The following is a 14,425-nucleotide window of genomic DNA, read 5'->3' on the forward strand; positions in this document are numbered from 1 at the left end:
TCTTAAAAAAAGCATCTTTAAGTCCCTGTCTTGTAGTTGTACCTATGTACATAGACTGTATATCTTGGTTGCATTTTAAAAGAATTTTCAGGAACGAATGATGTATATAGATTACAGATTAGTTTAATTATTTTATTAGCTAACATTTTCAATCTGTTGATGCATTAGTTAAAATTTGTTCATCCCTGCTCTACTGTTTTCCTTTAACTTCAATCAATAACATTCTTTCTTTGTTTTCAGTTGTATATCCAATTTTTAAATGATCAATATTTGTATAATATTAAAGCGAATAGAGTGATTATGGTGTATTATAAAACTGACCTCTCGTATTTGTGTTGACTGTAGACTAGTACCAGATGTTACTGTTGAAGATGATGATGTACCAACTCTAATCTGTACCACCTCACAATCTTCAATCTCTAACTGATGTAATAATTTCTGGTCCTGAGCTGTACTTATCTTGAAAAAAGATTGCAGAAAGTCTAAAATAGTATGCAACAACAATAAGCTATGATTTCTGCAAACAATCACTAAGGGGTGAATTTGTTTGATAATAAAAACAATTTTACGGCCACAAGCATTTGAGAATCAAAACTGATATTCTATGACAGCAAAATTGCTCTTAAAGGAGATCACTAGTCACCGCAGTTTTCTTATATTTCAGTCATTATCTAGTGGATTACAAAATCCATAAGTAAATTGGAACTTAAAGCAGGATCGATGATTAGCATCAGTTTGCAGATTGTCGCATGCAGCTGCTAATCCAACTAATCTAAAACAAAATGGAATATAAAAAAAAGTGGTTGTAGTTAGTTTTGTCCTGTAAATACTTGACCATTTTGAAACTCATCAATCAAATACAAAGAACAGAAAGAAAATATGTAAATGTATGTAACAATCTTATTTCCTTAATGTGATGCAGGGGTTCCGGTATAGTACCCAAGGGCCTAATTATCAAATCCTCAGTTACCTCAACTGCTGCATTGAATTAAGTTAGGTTCCCTTCAAGGTAATTAGAAGGGTGTCTCCTCTGGTTGGTCAGCATTAACTAAGTATTGTTGTTTACATGTATATATTGTCTTGTTATATTTAATATTTTATCATTGCTTGATAATCACTAGAGAACTCTAGTCGAAAGTCGCTAATAAGAAGTAATTGTAAATGATTTGTAACTTTGCAATCAATAGTAATCTGAATAGAATAACATAGTATATATCAAAACTTACTAGTTTATCTTTTGACATGATCTGTATATGATCTAATGACTGATTTAAATAATCAGATATTTTTAAACGTAGAGATCCCAATGTTTCATTACTGTGACACTGTAAAATAAAATAACACACATTAATACAAAATAACTACTCTAAAATCACCTGATACCCACTTTATTATTCTACAAGGGAAAGTACATGTGATGGCATCCAGTCTTCCCATCTAATGGAATACAGGTAAGATAGAGCAGGTAATATATAGATCGAAAATTGCTGTTCAGCGATGGGAAATAACCTCGAAAGGGAGGTAACTTTTCCAGCAATTTCCATTTTACTATATATATTGGAAAATTTTTGAGAAAATGGAATGAGAACTGTCATCTATAGAGTGAGTATGGTAAAGTTCATTGATTAAGAATCTACCAGTCAAGGGCATTAACTTTGGAATTGCAAAAGCTATAGGGATTTTATTTAGAGCCATGCTAACAGTAACATGCAAATTATGTAAACATTGGTCAATAATTTAACATTGTGATAAAATATAAAGTTACAAATGAATAGTAAATAAAGACAAATATTTCATAAAATACTTACCATGAGTTTAAACATAGCTTTTTGTGATTCACAAGTAACTGATAATTGATATCCATGAAAGGAAGCTCCGTGTGGCAAGATGGTGCGAGGTGTCAAATGTAATTCTTCTACAGATAAAACATAGGCTTCAGCTATCCATAGTAATCTTTCTATTGCTAGTAAATTCACTGATCTATAATAAAAATTTCTACAGATTGTCAAGTCTTCCCATAAACTATTTTTTTTCAGAATCATTATGTGCATGCCAATGTGTACACAGGAGCTCAGTTGTTCATCCTATCCAAATGACTAGACACTATTCCTTGTCAGATCCATTGTCCTGCACAACTGACTTGGGGAAACCATGCCGGATAAATCCAAAGCAATTTTCTCGGCTAACATCTGGAGCGGACCCTAGACCTTCTGGTTTACGAGCCAGCGCCTTACTCAATGAGCCACTGCGGTCCCTTTTGAGTAAAGAAATATTCAAATTTTGTGGTGACTTTTTCATTTTCAGAGGCCATAAATCAATCATCAGCCATTATGTAACAAATAGGCAATATTCATAATCATAAATAATCAAATATACTCAGTCATATGGAGAGCATCTTAAACTGAAGAATTCTGAAAAAATATTTTTTTGTGTTTGTAAATTAGTCATCATTTTTGTAATGGATGGAAAACTAACCTAGAAGGCAATGGTACATTGGCAACTTCGGGAACAATAGCAGCAGTTAAAGTTTTGGTAGCAGCTGATATAGTTTGGACAATTAAGTTTTTACCGATACCTATCATGGCAGCCTGAAAATAATGAATGTTAATTATCAAAATCAAATTAAAACACGTCAAAAACATCAAAATTCCTTAAACTACCAAAGAACCATTGGTAGCTGACAATTGTTATAAATATTTAGTTTTACAACACTTCTTATTTTAATTCTTATTTCAAACCAAATTTAAAGTCTTATTTACTAAGAATTATTAAAAAAAACATTATTTACCCCCAATCTATTATAACATTCAGATATAAACTTCTTATGTAAAGACACTGGATCCTGAAATTGAAAGAAAAATAATCCACCATTATGTAATTTTCAGGGAACCTGAAGGCTGGAGAAACAAAAGTCAACCAATAGAAGGCTAGGTGTTTTTTAAAGTTTAAGTATATTGTGTATTACAACCAAACTACACAGAATGAATACATATTTTTAGAGGAACATGATCAATTTTATTTCTAAGGTTAAATGAGCAATCCTAAGAGGAAGTTTTAGTAGTAGCTGCTCTGTCAAACTGATTAACTTAAAACACTTACTATATATAAAAACACAACAGTCATTTGTATGGAATACAATAACTGGTTTGCACAATGTTTTGACAAGTGTTCTTTTGTTGTTTCCATTCACAAATGATAATGATAATAGAACATTTGTCAAGAAAAACATGGTATATGTATTCAATATTAAAGATTGTTGTGTTGTCATATACCCTGTTACTAAAACAACTTATTAATTTTATTAAGAAATAGTGGTTTAAAGCCTCCTTTTTTTCTTTGTGCTAAATGAGTTACTTCCCTTTTTTAATAAAAGGCTTGATCTTGGAGAGAATTCTGGGATAGAATGAAATGAAAGATGGCTGTTGAAATGAAATGAAATGGAGTTTAACGTCCTACTGTTCTGCTCCTAACCTGGGCTAATGAAGACGGGCATACGCCATACAGTGTGCTATGAGGGAAATTTTGCCCGGACAGCGGCACTACGGCCTACTCTTATATCGAATTCCAACTGCCAAGGGATCTTTTACGTGCACGCCAATCGTCCCATCCAAACGACTAGACAGCTTTCCTTGTCAGCCCCTCCGTCCTGCATCACTGACAAGGGAGAACCACGCCGGAAAATCTGGATGAACTTTCTCGGCCAATGCAGGGATCGACACCCGACCTCCAGGCTAGCGAGCTAGCGTCTTACCCACTTAGCCACGTGATCTGTTTAATCTTTAGCCCTTCTGCTTGTCTAAAACAATCCAGGCCATCTTGTGGCCTATGCACCCCAATACCACAGTGTTTTATTGTGCTCGATGAATAAATGCCATTCTAGGATTATATAATATGTACTAATTGAAAAGGATTATGTAATATGTACTAACCTTTTTAAGGCGTGGATTAAGTGAGGTATAGGACATGTTTAATAAAAGTTGTATAGAATTACTGGCTATAGTTTCATCAGGTACATTTAAACAAATCTCCCATAAATATTCTATCCCTAATAGATCACACTTCTCTACTACCTGAAAATAAATATTATTTTTTATTATTATGGACATTTGTATGACGCACATTCCATTAAAGAGCATATGGCCCTGTTCTTTGGAACTTTAAACTAGACAAAAATGGTTCTAAAAGCACACATTAATGTAAAACAAGTGTATATAAAGGGATTCATATCCAATTTCTGATTTTTCTTATTGTAAATTCTAATTAATTATGTTCGGTGAAATACACAAATACATTAAATCTACATAAATGAGCAATTTCAATAATTTATGCAGAAAATAATGATCCTACTTACCGATAAGTTTCCAGAACGTTTTAACTTATGTTCATATAAATTGACATTTTCAAAATAACTCTTGAAACAAGCAAAACCTGAAAAATAGTTATTAGTGATTTTACCATCTTTAGTCTTGAAACGTTTTTAAATTTTTCCCGACTTATGTTTATAGGACATATAGCATGGTAGTTGGCCTACAAGCCTATCTATATGTGTAGGCTGTACATTGGTATAAAGATTATAATCTCTTAAAATGTATCAAATCTACAGCCTGGGATTCTAACCTCAGTATATTATTTATATTAGTCCAGCAACTTGCCTTAACAGCAGGGTTTCACTCTACATTAATCTAAATCACAGACACTATGAAATTTTAATTAAATGTGGTTTAATGTCCTACTTTTCTGCACCGACTGGGCTAATGAAAATGGACATACGATATACAGTGGGTTGTGAGGGACAGTGCTGCTACGACCTACTCTTATTTCAAATTCCAACTGTCTAAGGTTCTTTTATGTGCACATCAATGTGTACACAGGATTTTTTTTTTTTTTTTTAGACAACGAGACTGTCATAGCCAAGCCCTCTGTCCTGCACAACTGACATGGGAAAACCATGCCAGTACCACTAAAAAGAGGGGACCATGCCTAAAAAATCCTGAAGAACTTTGGGAGTGAACCCAAGACCTCCTGGTTAGCGAGCCAGCATCATACTCACTCATCCCCTAAGGTTCCCTAGAAATTTAAAACAACTATATTCTATATCTTCAACTTAATGATAACTGATATACTAACCCTTTTCACTAAGTTTTACTGCATCCAAGCGTAAAATTTCTTTTTGAAACAGCTGGTTTTGTGAATCTGCTTCTAAATCAGTCAAACGATCACTAAACCATTTATAACATGTCTAAGAAAATATAAAAATATATGAGAAAACAATACAGAACTAATTATTTCAATTACATCATTGTTATAAAGGTGCATGTTTGTTCATTCTATGCTGAGTGATGATGGTTATAGTGACATAGCAGCATATCACCAATTGATTTCAGGTGCCTAATAAATTCATAATTACTTTATATAAAATTTCATAGCATTAGAGAATAATTTTTAAGAGATATGCATCGTTATTAGAAATAGTTGTCAATACCATCAGTAATTTTAAATTTAACAAAGTTTGGTTGAACCACTATAATCAAAATGAGTTTTAAAAAGGGCATTTAATACATTGAATATTATGTTTCAAAACTACCTCAATTTACATTATTAAAAAAAGATTTGATTGGTATTTTTTATCACATATGAATAAGATGTAAATTTGTGTATAAATTTACCTCTCTGTCCCATTCACATGCTCTAGGACTGGCTACCATAGTACTCCATATATCTCTAGCTCTATTCCACGGTAAATATAATACACCGTCACGCAGAACATATTGTAAAAAGTTCAGATGACACATCATATACTGGAATAAAAATATATTTTTACAAATCAATCGTCTTGTAAATGATTTTTTAAAATAAATTTAGCATTTGAATTAAGCATTAGATTTGCCATATATATTCTACATTATCACACCTGAAGCACGTTTTCTATGTACTCATTTCCACCGGAAACAGACAAAAATGCGTACGGAAACAATGGGAAAACTTGTACATGGAAAACGGGCTTAGGGTAAAACTGATAATTAGTTCATACTGCACAGTTGGATGAACATTTACTATTCAAGAGCTTAAGATTCAAGGGGTTAAAAACCTGCCATAACATAATTTGAACATTTGTTTATAAAGGTGACCTTCTTGTCAATATCAAAAGAGTGTAGGTACAAACATGTTCACTATGGGAGCTAAAGCATCATTTTGTCTTAAAAAAAACCAAGAGGGGAGGGCTCTCCAGAATCAAAGGTTAAATAATTATTGGTAGTCATAAAATTAATACATTAAAATATGCTTTATAGCATTCACCTTTAAACATACATTATGCAAGAGCTAAATCTGATTATTGCAAGTCTTAATTTAGGCTTCAGATGTTATAGAAATTATAAATTAGATCTTTATTTAAACAACAAGACCAAAATCAACTCTGTAGACCCACGGATGGCTCGGCTACAGCTCGGATTTAAATATGATTTCACTAATTGATTAAATCAAATAAGGGGTAACCTGATGAAAATATGTCAGTTAGATCGAGGTTAAATGATAGAGTGTACTTAGCGAGGCCGCTGTAAAGCATTTCCGTATGCCATTGAAAACTTTACTTGATAATCGAGATATGTAGGTGGAGTTAACGCCTGTCAATCAAACGATCGGCGAAGGTGAAGACGCATTTCGCTACCATTTTTAGTCAAATATTACAACGATGATAACTATGTTCAGAATAAAGTAATTTGACTGAATTTTTCAATATATTCTTCTTTCATCATCTACTTTTGAACTGTTATAGCAAGAATGGCCAACTCTCTATAAAAATCTCCCATAATGTATCTTTAAAGGCTCAATACCACTCTTGTTGTAACTGAATAATATGTCCCAATCTTTATTCTGGTCAACAAATTGTACTATTTTAGAATATTTCAATTAATTGATGATACAAATTTCATCTTAACACACCTTATTTAAAAATTTTGAAAAATCCAACATAATGGTTTGAAACGTCTAACGTAAACCTTTTCAAATGAAACTTCGATTTAAACATATTTTCGAACCCTCTGGACAAGTAAAATAGGATGTAATGGATAATTTACACAACAGGTAGGACACTTAAACATCTAGTACTTAGATAGAGATATTATTTATTTTCTGGAGCTTTCAAGCCAGCAAGAGTGTTATTGTCCCTTTAATAAAGATCATGTAAAATGTATGGGGATATATACCTGTCACCTATAATAGTAAATGGTGATAACTGAGAGGAAGGGTTTCCAAAATCAAGAGTGAGTAATACTAATATACAAGCCTGATTTTTATTTCACCTCCCAATAATTAACGAAACCCCAGCATCCATAAAGATCATGTAAAACTTACATCAGCATGAGGATATCTGCCATCTACAATAGTATCTGGTAATAACTGGCCATCACCAACACAACATACACCTTGTTTATGACATTTAATTAAACTATTAGTAACTAGTTTAATAATATCACAATTCTTATTCAATTCTAATAGAACTCCCTGAAATAATACAATAATATATCACAATTCTTACTTAACCTAACTCCCTGAAATAATACAATAATATATCACAATTCTTACTCAATCTAACGCCCTGAAATAATACAATAATATACCACAATTCTTACTTAATTCTAATCTAACGCCCTGAAATAATACAATAATATATCACTGCATAAATGATATGCCATTAATAGCATATTTTTAAAAAATTGAAGTGAGGTATTTGGACCTGATTATACAAGAAACTCCTTGACAAAACTGTTAAACTGAGAGGTAATCTCCATAAATGAGTTATATTTTGCATACAATGTAATTATAATAGGCATGGTTAATAGTACAGGCAAACATGTAAAATCGAAAACTCCTTTTTGTTTTTTCGTAACAACCGGCCAAAATCTGTGAAATGCCAATAACTCTTCAACTTCAGGTATTTTTTATTTTTGTTACAAATATTCTACTATCAACAAATATCTATAAATACAATGTATAAATGTCACAGACTATGAACACAGGAGGTGACCTTCAATCACTGATACATAATAACTATAAGAAGTTTTAATAATTATTTCAAATAACTGTAAGAAGTGTTAATAATCCTTTCAAATAAATGTAAGAAGTGGAAACAGGAAAAGGGTACGGCAACACTCCCTTAGAGAGTAATTAAAGCTGGACAGGCTGATACATCTGCGTGGAGACTGGATCAAAAGATGATACCGGTGGGGCGGAGTAGTAAAATAAAATTAAAGAACCCCCGCTCAACAGAATACACAACAGACTTGTAGAAGTAGAAGATTGTTTAATGGGTCGACGTTTCGGGTGCAATACCCTTTATCAAGATTGATAAAAGTAAGAAGTGTTAATAATCATTTCAAATAAGTGTTAAGAATCATTTCAAATAACTGTGTTACCTTGTCTGTTTTATGTTGACTTTGTTTCATGATATTTTTACTGATGTTTATCAACTGTCTTAAAGCTGGTAGAACACAAGCACCCTGAGAATAATAAACATAAATAAATATTAATTTTAATGATACGCTTCCGTATCACCCACCAAAATATTTTTATCTAAAAGCATAACACTTTCAGTGATTGGGAAAATGAAACAAAAGACGCAAGACTCTTGCAAAGTACAATATTGAGGAATGTTGAATCTTGAATGGTAATATCAGTTCAAAAATGATGGAATTCTGTTTAGTATTTACAAAGATATGACAATTTGAAAATTCCCTCGATCTATGCTTCTCCGTTTATTTGCTGTGAATCAAATTGATTGGTATTTTGATTTTGTTTTCTTAATAAAAAATGTTAAATAATCAATCTGAGTATATATTCAACAGAAGAAAGATAGAGAGAAATGGGGTTTAACGTCCACTTGACAAAAACTAGGTCATTTCGGGACTAATTCGCTTGCACATACAGGTCTTTAGCAGTGGGAGGAAACCAGAGAACCCGGAGAAACCCACGAGGTTTGACAGGCGACCTACTTCTTGTCATGTACAACCGGGGATTTGAAACCACACCAGTTGACTCAATGACAGAACTTATGATACAGTGTGCACGTGCTAACCATTCTGCCATCCAAACCCCCCTACTCAACAGAGTGTAGTGTAATTAATACCTATATTCTCAAAGGAAGACATCTTTAATGGTAGAGATCATGATTACATTTTATTCCAAATGTAATAAAATTGTACCACCAAATTTATTACTGCTTTTTTTCCCCAGAAATTAGAAAATAAATGTAATATGATCAACAATATTGTCAATAACATGTAAAGAATTAATTACAAAAAATGATAAATAAGATGTTTTATGTAAATAATATAATACCTTTTTAATATCTTCTACACATTTATTAACATATTGTAATTTAACTTGTTCTTTAACACTATATGAATCACTGAGTATAGCATGATGTTCATCTAAAGCTTGTTCTATTAGATGTGTTGATAAAACAGGTAAGTGGGCTAAATCCCATAATAACTCTAACACCTATAACAAAATACATAAACTTAAAAACATCTAATATATTAAACATACATTATGCATGAGCCAAATTTGTTTACTGCAGGTCTTTCTTTAGGCCTGAAATGTTATCTAAATTATTTATATAATTAGACATTAATTAACCTATCCAGACCATAATCAACTCTAGATGGCATCGCTAGCCTGCGATCTTTAGTGGATTATGAGCCGATTTACTGCATAACTTTCCTTCACGATTTAACGGATAATCGAGACTATGCTGTTTATCGTACTGACTTTAGTAATGATGATCGAGGCTAGATGGAAATTTCAATCGCTTAGTTCTAGATTCATTATGGATCAATTTGAATGAAATTTTCAGTAAATTGCCTTTACATTATCTAGTTTTTAACTATAATAAAGAGAACTGCCAACTCGTTATCGAATCTCCCATAATGTATCTTTAAAATACATAATAATATATCAGATATAATGTCTCGTCAATACCATAATTTGGTCATCTTGAGACTAACAGATAATATTTTCTCATTTTAACAGTTTATGTACAATGTAAGGGTGCAGAGTAAGTTTGCCTAGAGAGAGAGCCATTTTTCATTATTCTTCATTGAAATTGAACTATGAAGTATTTGTATACAGGTGTTCCACAGTATTTTGTCCCATCTGAATGACAAGTCGCACATTCCTTGTCAGTCCTGCAAGCGCCAGCACTAACAAGAAAGAACTTGACAAATCTTGATGGTTTTTCTCGGTTCACGCCAGGATGCAAACCCAGGATATTCTTGTCGAGATTCCAGTGTCCTTCTGCAGCCACATCAATATCTTCATATCTTTATATTTAAAATATCCCTCACACTATATAAACCATCATATGCATTCTACTTACTCTAGTCGTTGTTTTAGAAAGTCTGGCATCTTTTCCTATTTTACCAATTAAACTCAGTAATTTCTCTCTCATTCTATTACTATCATCTTGCCATTTCTAACAAAATATATACAAAACATGTGTCATCTCTACAGTTCGTGCAGTAAAATAACTATGCCTATTTCAATAAAACTGATGCATTCTTCACTCTATTACAAAATAGAATCATAGAATCATACATGATTGTTGCTATACATGTATATATATTTACTAATTTTAAATGATTGCTGCTGTATTTACTATTATAGATGATTGTTGCTAAATTTAATCATAAATGATTGCTGTTGTATTTACTAATTACAGATGATTGTTGCTATATTTACAAATTATAAAAGATTGTTGCTATATTTACTAATTATAAAAGGATTCTTGTAATATTACTAATTTTTCTTTGAACTCTAATCCATTCGGGACAAAACATACAATTTACATGACTTAAAATTTATCGTATGTGTTGATATGTTCTGTGGAAGACAATCTTTTTAAAATTTAAAATTTTACAACTATGGATAAGTCAGTGTTGAGATATAAGTGATCGCAGAAAGCCAAAAATGAAATTAAATTTGTAAATAAGACCACTTCAGCTAAATCTTTCGAAATTTAATTTAATCGTATTGTGCTTATCTAATTACAGATGTAAATAACACATCAGATTAATTCAACCCTATTGACCTACATCAAAGAGGTGTAGCTACTTTTAATTACCTTTTGTATTAGTAAAAATAGATGTTCTAATTGTTGTGGATCAAATTTAACCGCTGCAGCAGCTACTATAGAATGTATATTATCTATCACATTATTAGTCTGGCCATTCTGGAATTATTAATTGTAAAGATTATTTAAAAGTACGCTCCTTAAGGGGCATTAAGGGCTAAGTAGGTTATATTTTCCATACCTAAAACAAAATTCTTAGAAGATATGGTTCTTCAAATTAACAGAAAAAACAAAATCATTTGGCTTGTCACTATAATAAAAAGAGTGGAGAGAGAGGGAGAGAGAAATGGGGTTTAATGTCCACTCCACACAAAATAGGTCATTTCAGGACTAACATATGGTTAAATATTATTTCAATAATTCACTTGCGCATAGGGATCTTGAGCAGTGGGAGGAAACCAGAGTACCTGGAGAAAGCCCACAAGGTTAGACAGGTGACTCTACTCCTTGTCACGTACAACCGGGGAATCGAAACCATGCCAGTTGACTTAATGACAGATCTTATGATACAACACACATATGATAATCAATCAGCCATCCAAACCCACTAAAAAGAGTAACAAATTCATCAGATTCAAGCACCTATTAAACAACAGTGGGTTTACAACATTTAAAAACATTTAGCAATAATTGAGAAAGATAGGTTGCCAGGCAACGAAACATATGCCCACAGCAGCTAAATCATCCGGGCAGTCAACAAAGAGTTACTTTTTTCGATACTGAAACATTTATAATCCATTAAAATCTGATTAAGAGTAACAACTCATTAAGTAATTATCAGAAAACCATTAGAATTTGTTTGGTTTTTATAAAGTTCTGCCCCATGCTAACGTTTAGTATACGAAAATTGTAACATCATGGATTTAGCTGTTCAATTCATAAAAATTCATTGAAAATCAATATACTTGATCATCTCAAGATCTTAAACTCTGTGTATCAATCTGAAGTCAATCGGATGATAACTTTAGCTTCTAGAGCATCACAAGATTTTTCAAAGTGATCAAGAGCCATAACTTTGGCAGTAATTATCGGAAATCGTTGAAAATCAATATCATTCTTTATCTCTTACCTCAAATACTGTGTATAAATTTAAAGTCAATCGGATATTAACTTTCGCCTCTAGAGCGTCCATAAGCAATTGTGGACGCCGGACCGACGGACGGACACGACGCCAATATACGACCACATTTCAATGAGGGCTTATAAAAAACAACTCTGTTGTTATAAAGCACTTTATTTTATTATAATCAGGGAACGATGGAATTTCGGACAATAACAGATTTATGTGTGATTTGAAACCCATTTTAAGCATTTTTAAAATATGTTTATAACACTTCTATCCAATCTAATCACTTACCTGCATTTTCCAAATCATGGTTAATTCATCTACTGATAATTTACTTCCTAAAAAATCTACAATGTTCTTGATTTTATCACAGTATTGAGCTTGGTCAATGTTCCCTGAAAAACAAAATAAATCTTAAAAATATAAAAAATGAACAAAAAATGAAATGCCTAATAAAATATCAATTTACAGATGTTGTGCATAATGAAGGTTATGCTGACTGGTGGATACCATTGATATATGTTCAAATCTGTTTTAATACATTTACAAAAGGCATATGCACTAAACTTTCAATGGAAAGATGATGAACACACAATTTTGAAATAGAACCAATTTGTTTTATTATACGTAGATTAAGTAATCTCTTGACATCAGGACTTGCCACGAGATGTGAGCGCGATCAGTCGTGCACCCACAAAACTTACAGTAGACAGATACCTGCGGACATCGTTCAATGGATAATTGTTACCAAACTTGTGACTTTTTGGGTCAATATTTATCGTTTTTACAAAACAGATGCTGTGAAACTGAAAGATTCATTGTTCAATTGTCCCTGCAGCTGTACACACATGTTGGCCTGAGATTACAATGCTGTCAATCTATGTGTTGTACGCCACATTTACATTACTTTTTAATATATATTGACCAATAAAAAAACATCTGTGAGGTCACTGTTTTAATTATAGCCATGGGCTACAGGGGAATTCCAGTAAAATAGATTTTTTAATCAAGATGAATTTGTGGTTTTCGTTTTGTGGTAATCGTTGCCAAGACAACACATTCACCATTTGCAAAAACTTAACCGGAATAGATTAAAATGTGTACAAAATAATATTAAGGTAATACTGTCCTTATTACAGTGTATTATAGTCCATATGTAATGGTAAATAGACAGTTTTATGGATAACATTCACTAGGTTTATTAACTGCAACGTTTCAATGAGGATACTCTCACCGTTATCAAGCAATGATACAATCAAACATGTTACAGAAGGCTATATACAAGTGGATAACAACAAACTAATTAACAGTTTGAATCAGAAGCCATTCAAAGTTAAAGCTCTATGTAATGGTGTTTCACTCATTCATTTTGTTACCGATTAAACAACTATATTATTCCACATACAATTTCTTGTCTTTATTGGTATGTGAATTTGTGTAAGTAAAATTAACCACTACCCATACTTGCGCAATGTTAATTTTGCGTGAGTGCTTAATTGCTTGCCATTATTTTCTTTGTGGCCAGCCCTGGACTTCGATATAAGCAGAAATAAATACTCCAGTATGTCACCTATTATTCATGAACGATATAAGACTTGATAATCATAAACAAGGCCTTTCAATCCATGGTAGCTCTGAGTTAAGAGTGGACTGGTTTTGATTAATATACTCTTCAAAAAAAGTAGGGGACATTGAAATACAATTACCTATGCAGATTGTGATATGATAAATAGTCATGGACAATTGACATGCGTTGAGAGTATGTTCACAGATGAAGAACTTATCGCCCCAAAAGAAACACTGAGCTGCATGTGCGACACGCAATAGCACCATACACGTGGGAGGGGTTTATCCTATCCATGTTTGCTTTCCTATCAGTTCTTGCATACGATTTATTGTTTAGCGTATCTTTGCTTAAGTGAGTTACATTTAATTTGATCGGGAGACCTGTTCGCTGACGTCAACCGATAACACTGCAAGAGGAGTGGGTCAGATTGCCCCAAATCATGATTGGACGGTTGATTAGGAGCATGCCACGACGAATTGCTGAATGTCTGAGGATTGGTGGAGCAATTGCTCATTATTAAGACAAAAATTAAAAACGTCCATTTTCACTTTTGACAGTGTATTTCTTTGCGAGTGAAATGGGGCCGTCAGATAAGCCGCCCATTTGAACTGTTTATGTTCATGTGTAGGCAATTGGTCTGTTATTAACATACACTGTTTACCTC

The 14,425-nt window shown here is 32.5% G+C and overlaps 1 protein-coding gene across 3 annotated transcripts in view; it reads right to left on the reverse strand.

Moving 5' to 3' along the window:
- LOC126817728 (ubiquitin carboxyl-terminal hydrolase 24) overlaps positions 1–14,425 on the reverse strand; it is a 51,364-nt gene that overhangs the window by 29,473 nt on the left and 7,466 nt on the right. For all 3 annotated transcript variants that reach the window (XM_050544850.2, XM_050544851.2, XM_050544849.2), the window contains exons 11-25: positions 12,486–12,589; positions 11,120–11,227; positions 10,376–10,471; positions 9,337–9,498; positions 8,415–8,498; positions 7,354–7,503; positions 5,667–5,798; positions 5,128–5,239; positions 4,352–4,428; positions 3,930–4,070; positions 2,789–2,842; positions 2,476–2,588; positions 1,809–1,980; positions 1,227–1,325; positions 322–459 (exon numbers count right to left, since the gene is read on the reverse strand). In XM_050544850.2, coding sequence (XP_050400807.1) covers positions 322–459; positions 1,227–1,325; positions 1,809–1,980; positions 2,476–2,588; positions 2,789–2,842; positions 3,930–4,070; positions 4,352–4,428; positions 5,128–5,239; positions 5,667–5,798; positions 7,354–7,503; positions 8,415–8,498; positions 9,337–9,498; positions 10,376–10,471; positions 11,120–11,227; positions 12,486–12,589 — 1,742 coding nt within the window. The remainder of the gene's footprint in view (positions 1–321; positions 460–1,226; positions 1,326–1,808; positions 1,981–2,475; positions 2,589–2,788; positions 2,843–3,929; positions 4,071–4,351; positions 4,429–5,127; positions 5,240–5,666; positions 5,799–7,353; positions 7,504–8,414; positions 8,499–9,336; positions 9,499–10,375; positions 10,472–11,119; positions 11,228–12,485; positions 12,590–14,425) is intronic.

The sequence above is a fragment of the Patella vulgata genome, chromosome 4 (genome assembly GCF_932274485.2).
Source record: "Patella vulgata chromosome 4, xgPatVulg1.2, whole genome shotgun sequence".
NCBI classification, from domain to species: domain Eukaryota; kingdom Metazoa; phylum Mollusca; class Gastropoda; family Patellidae; genus Patella; species Patella vulgata.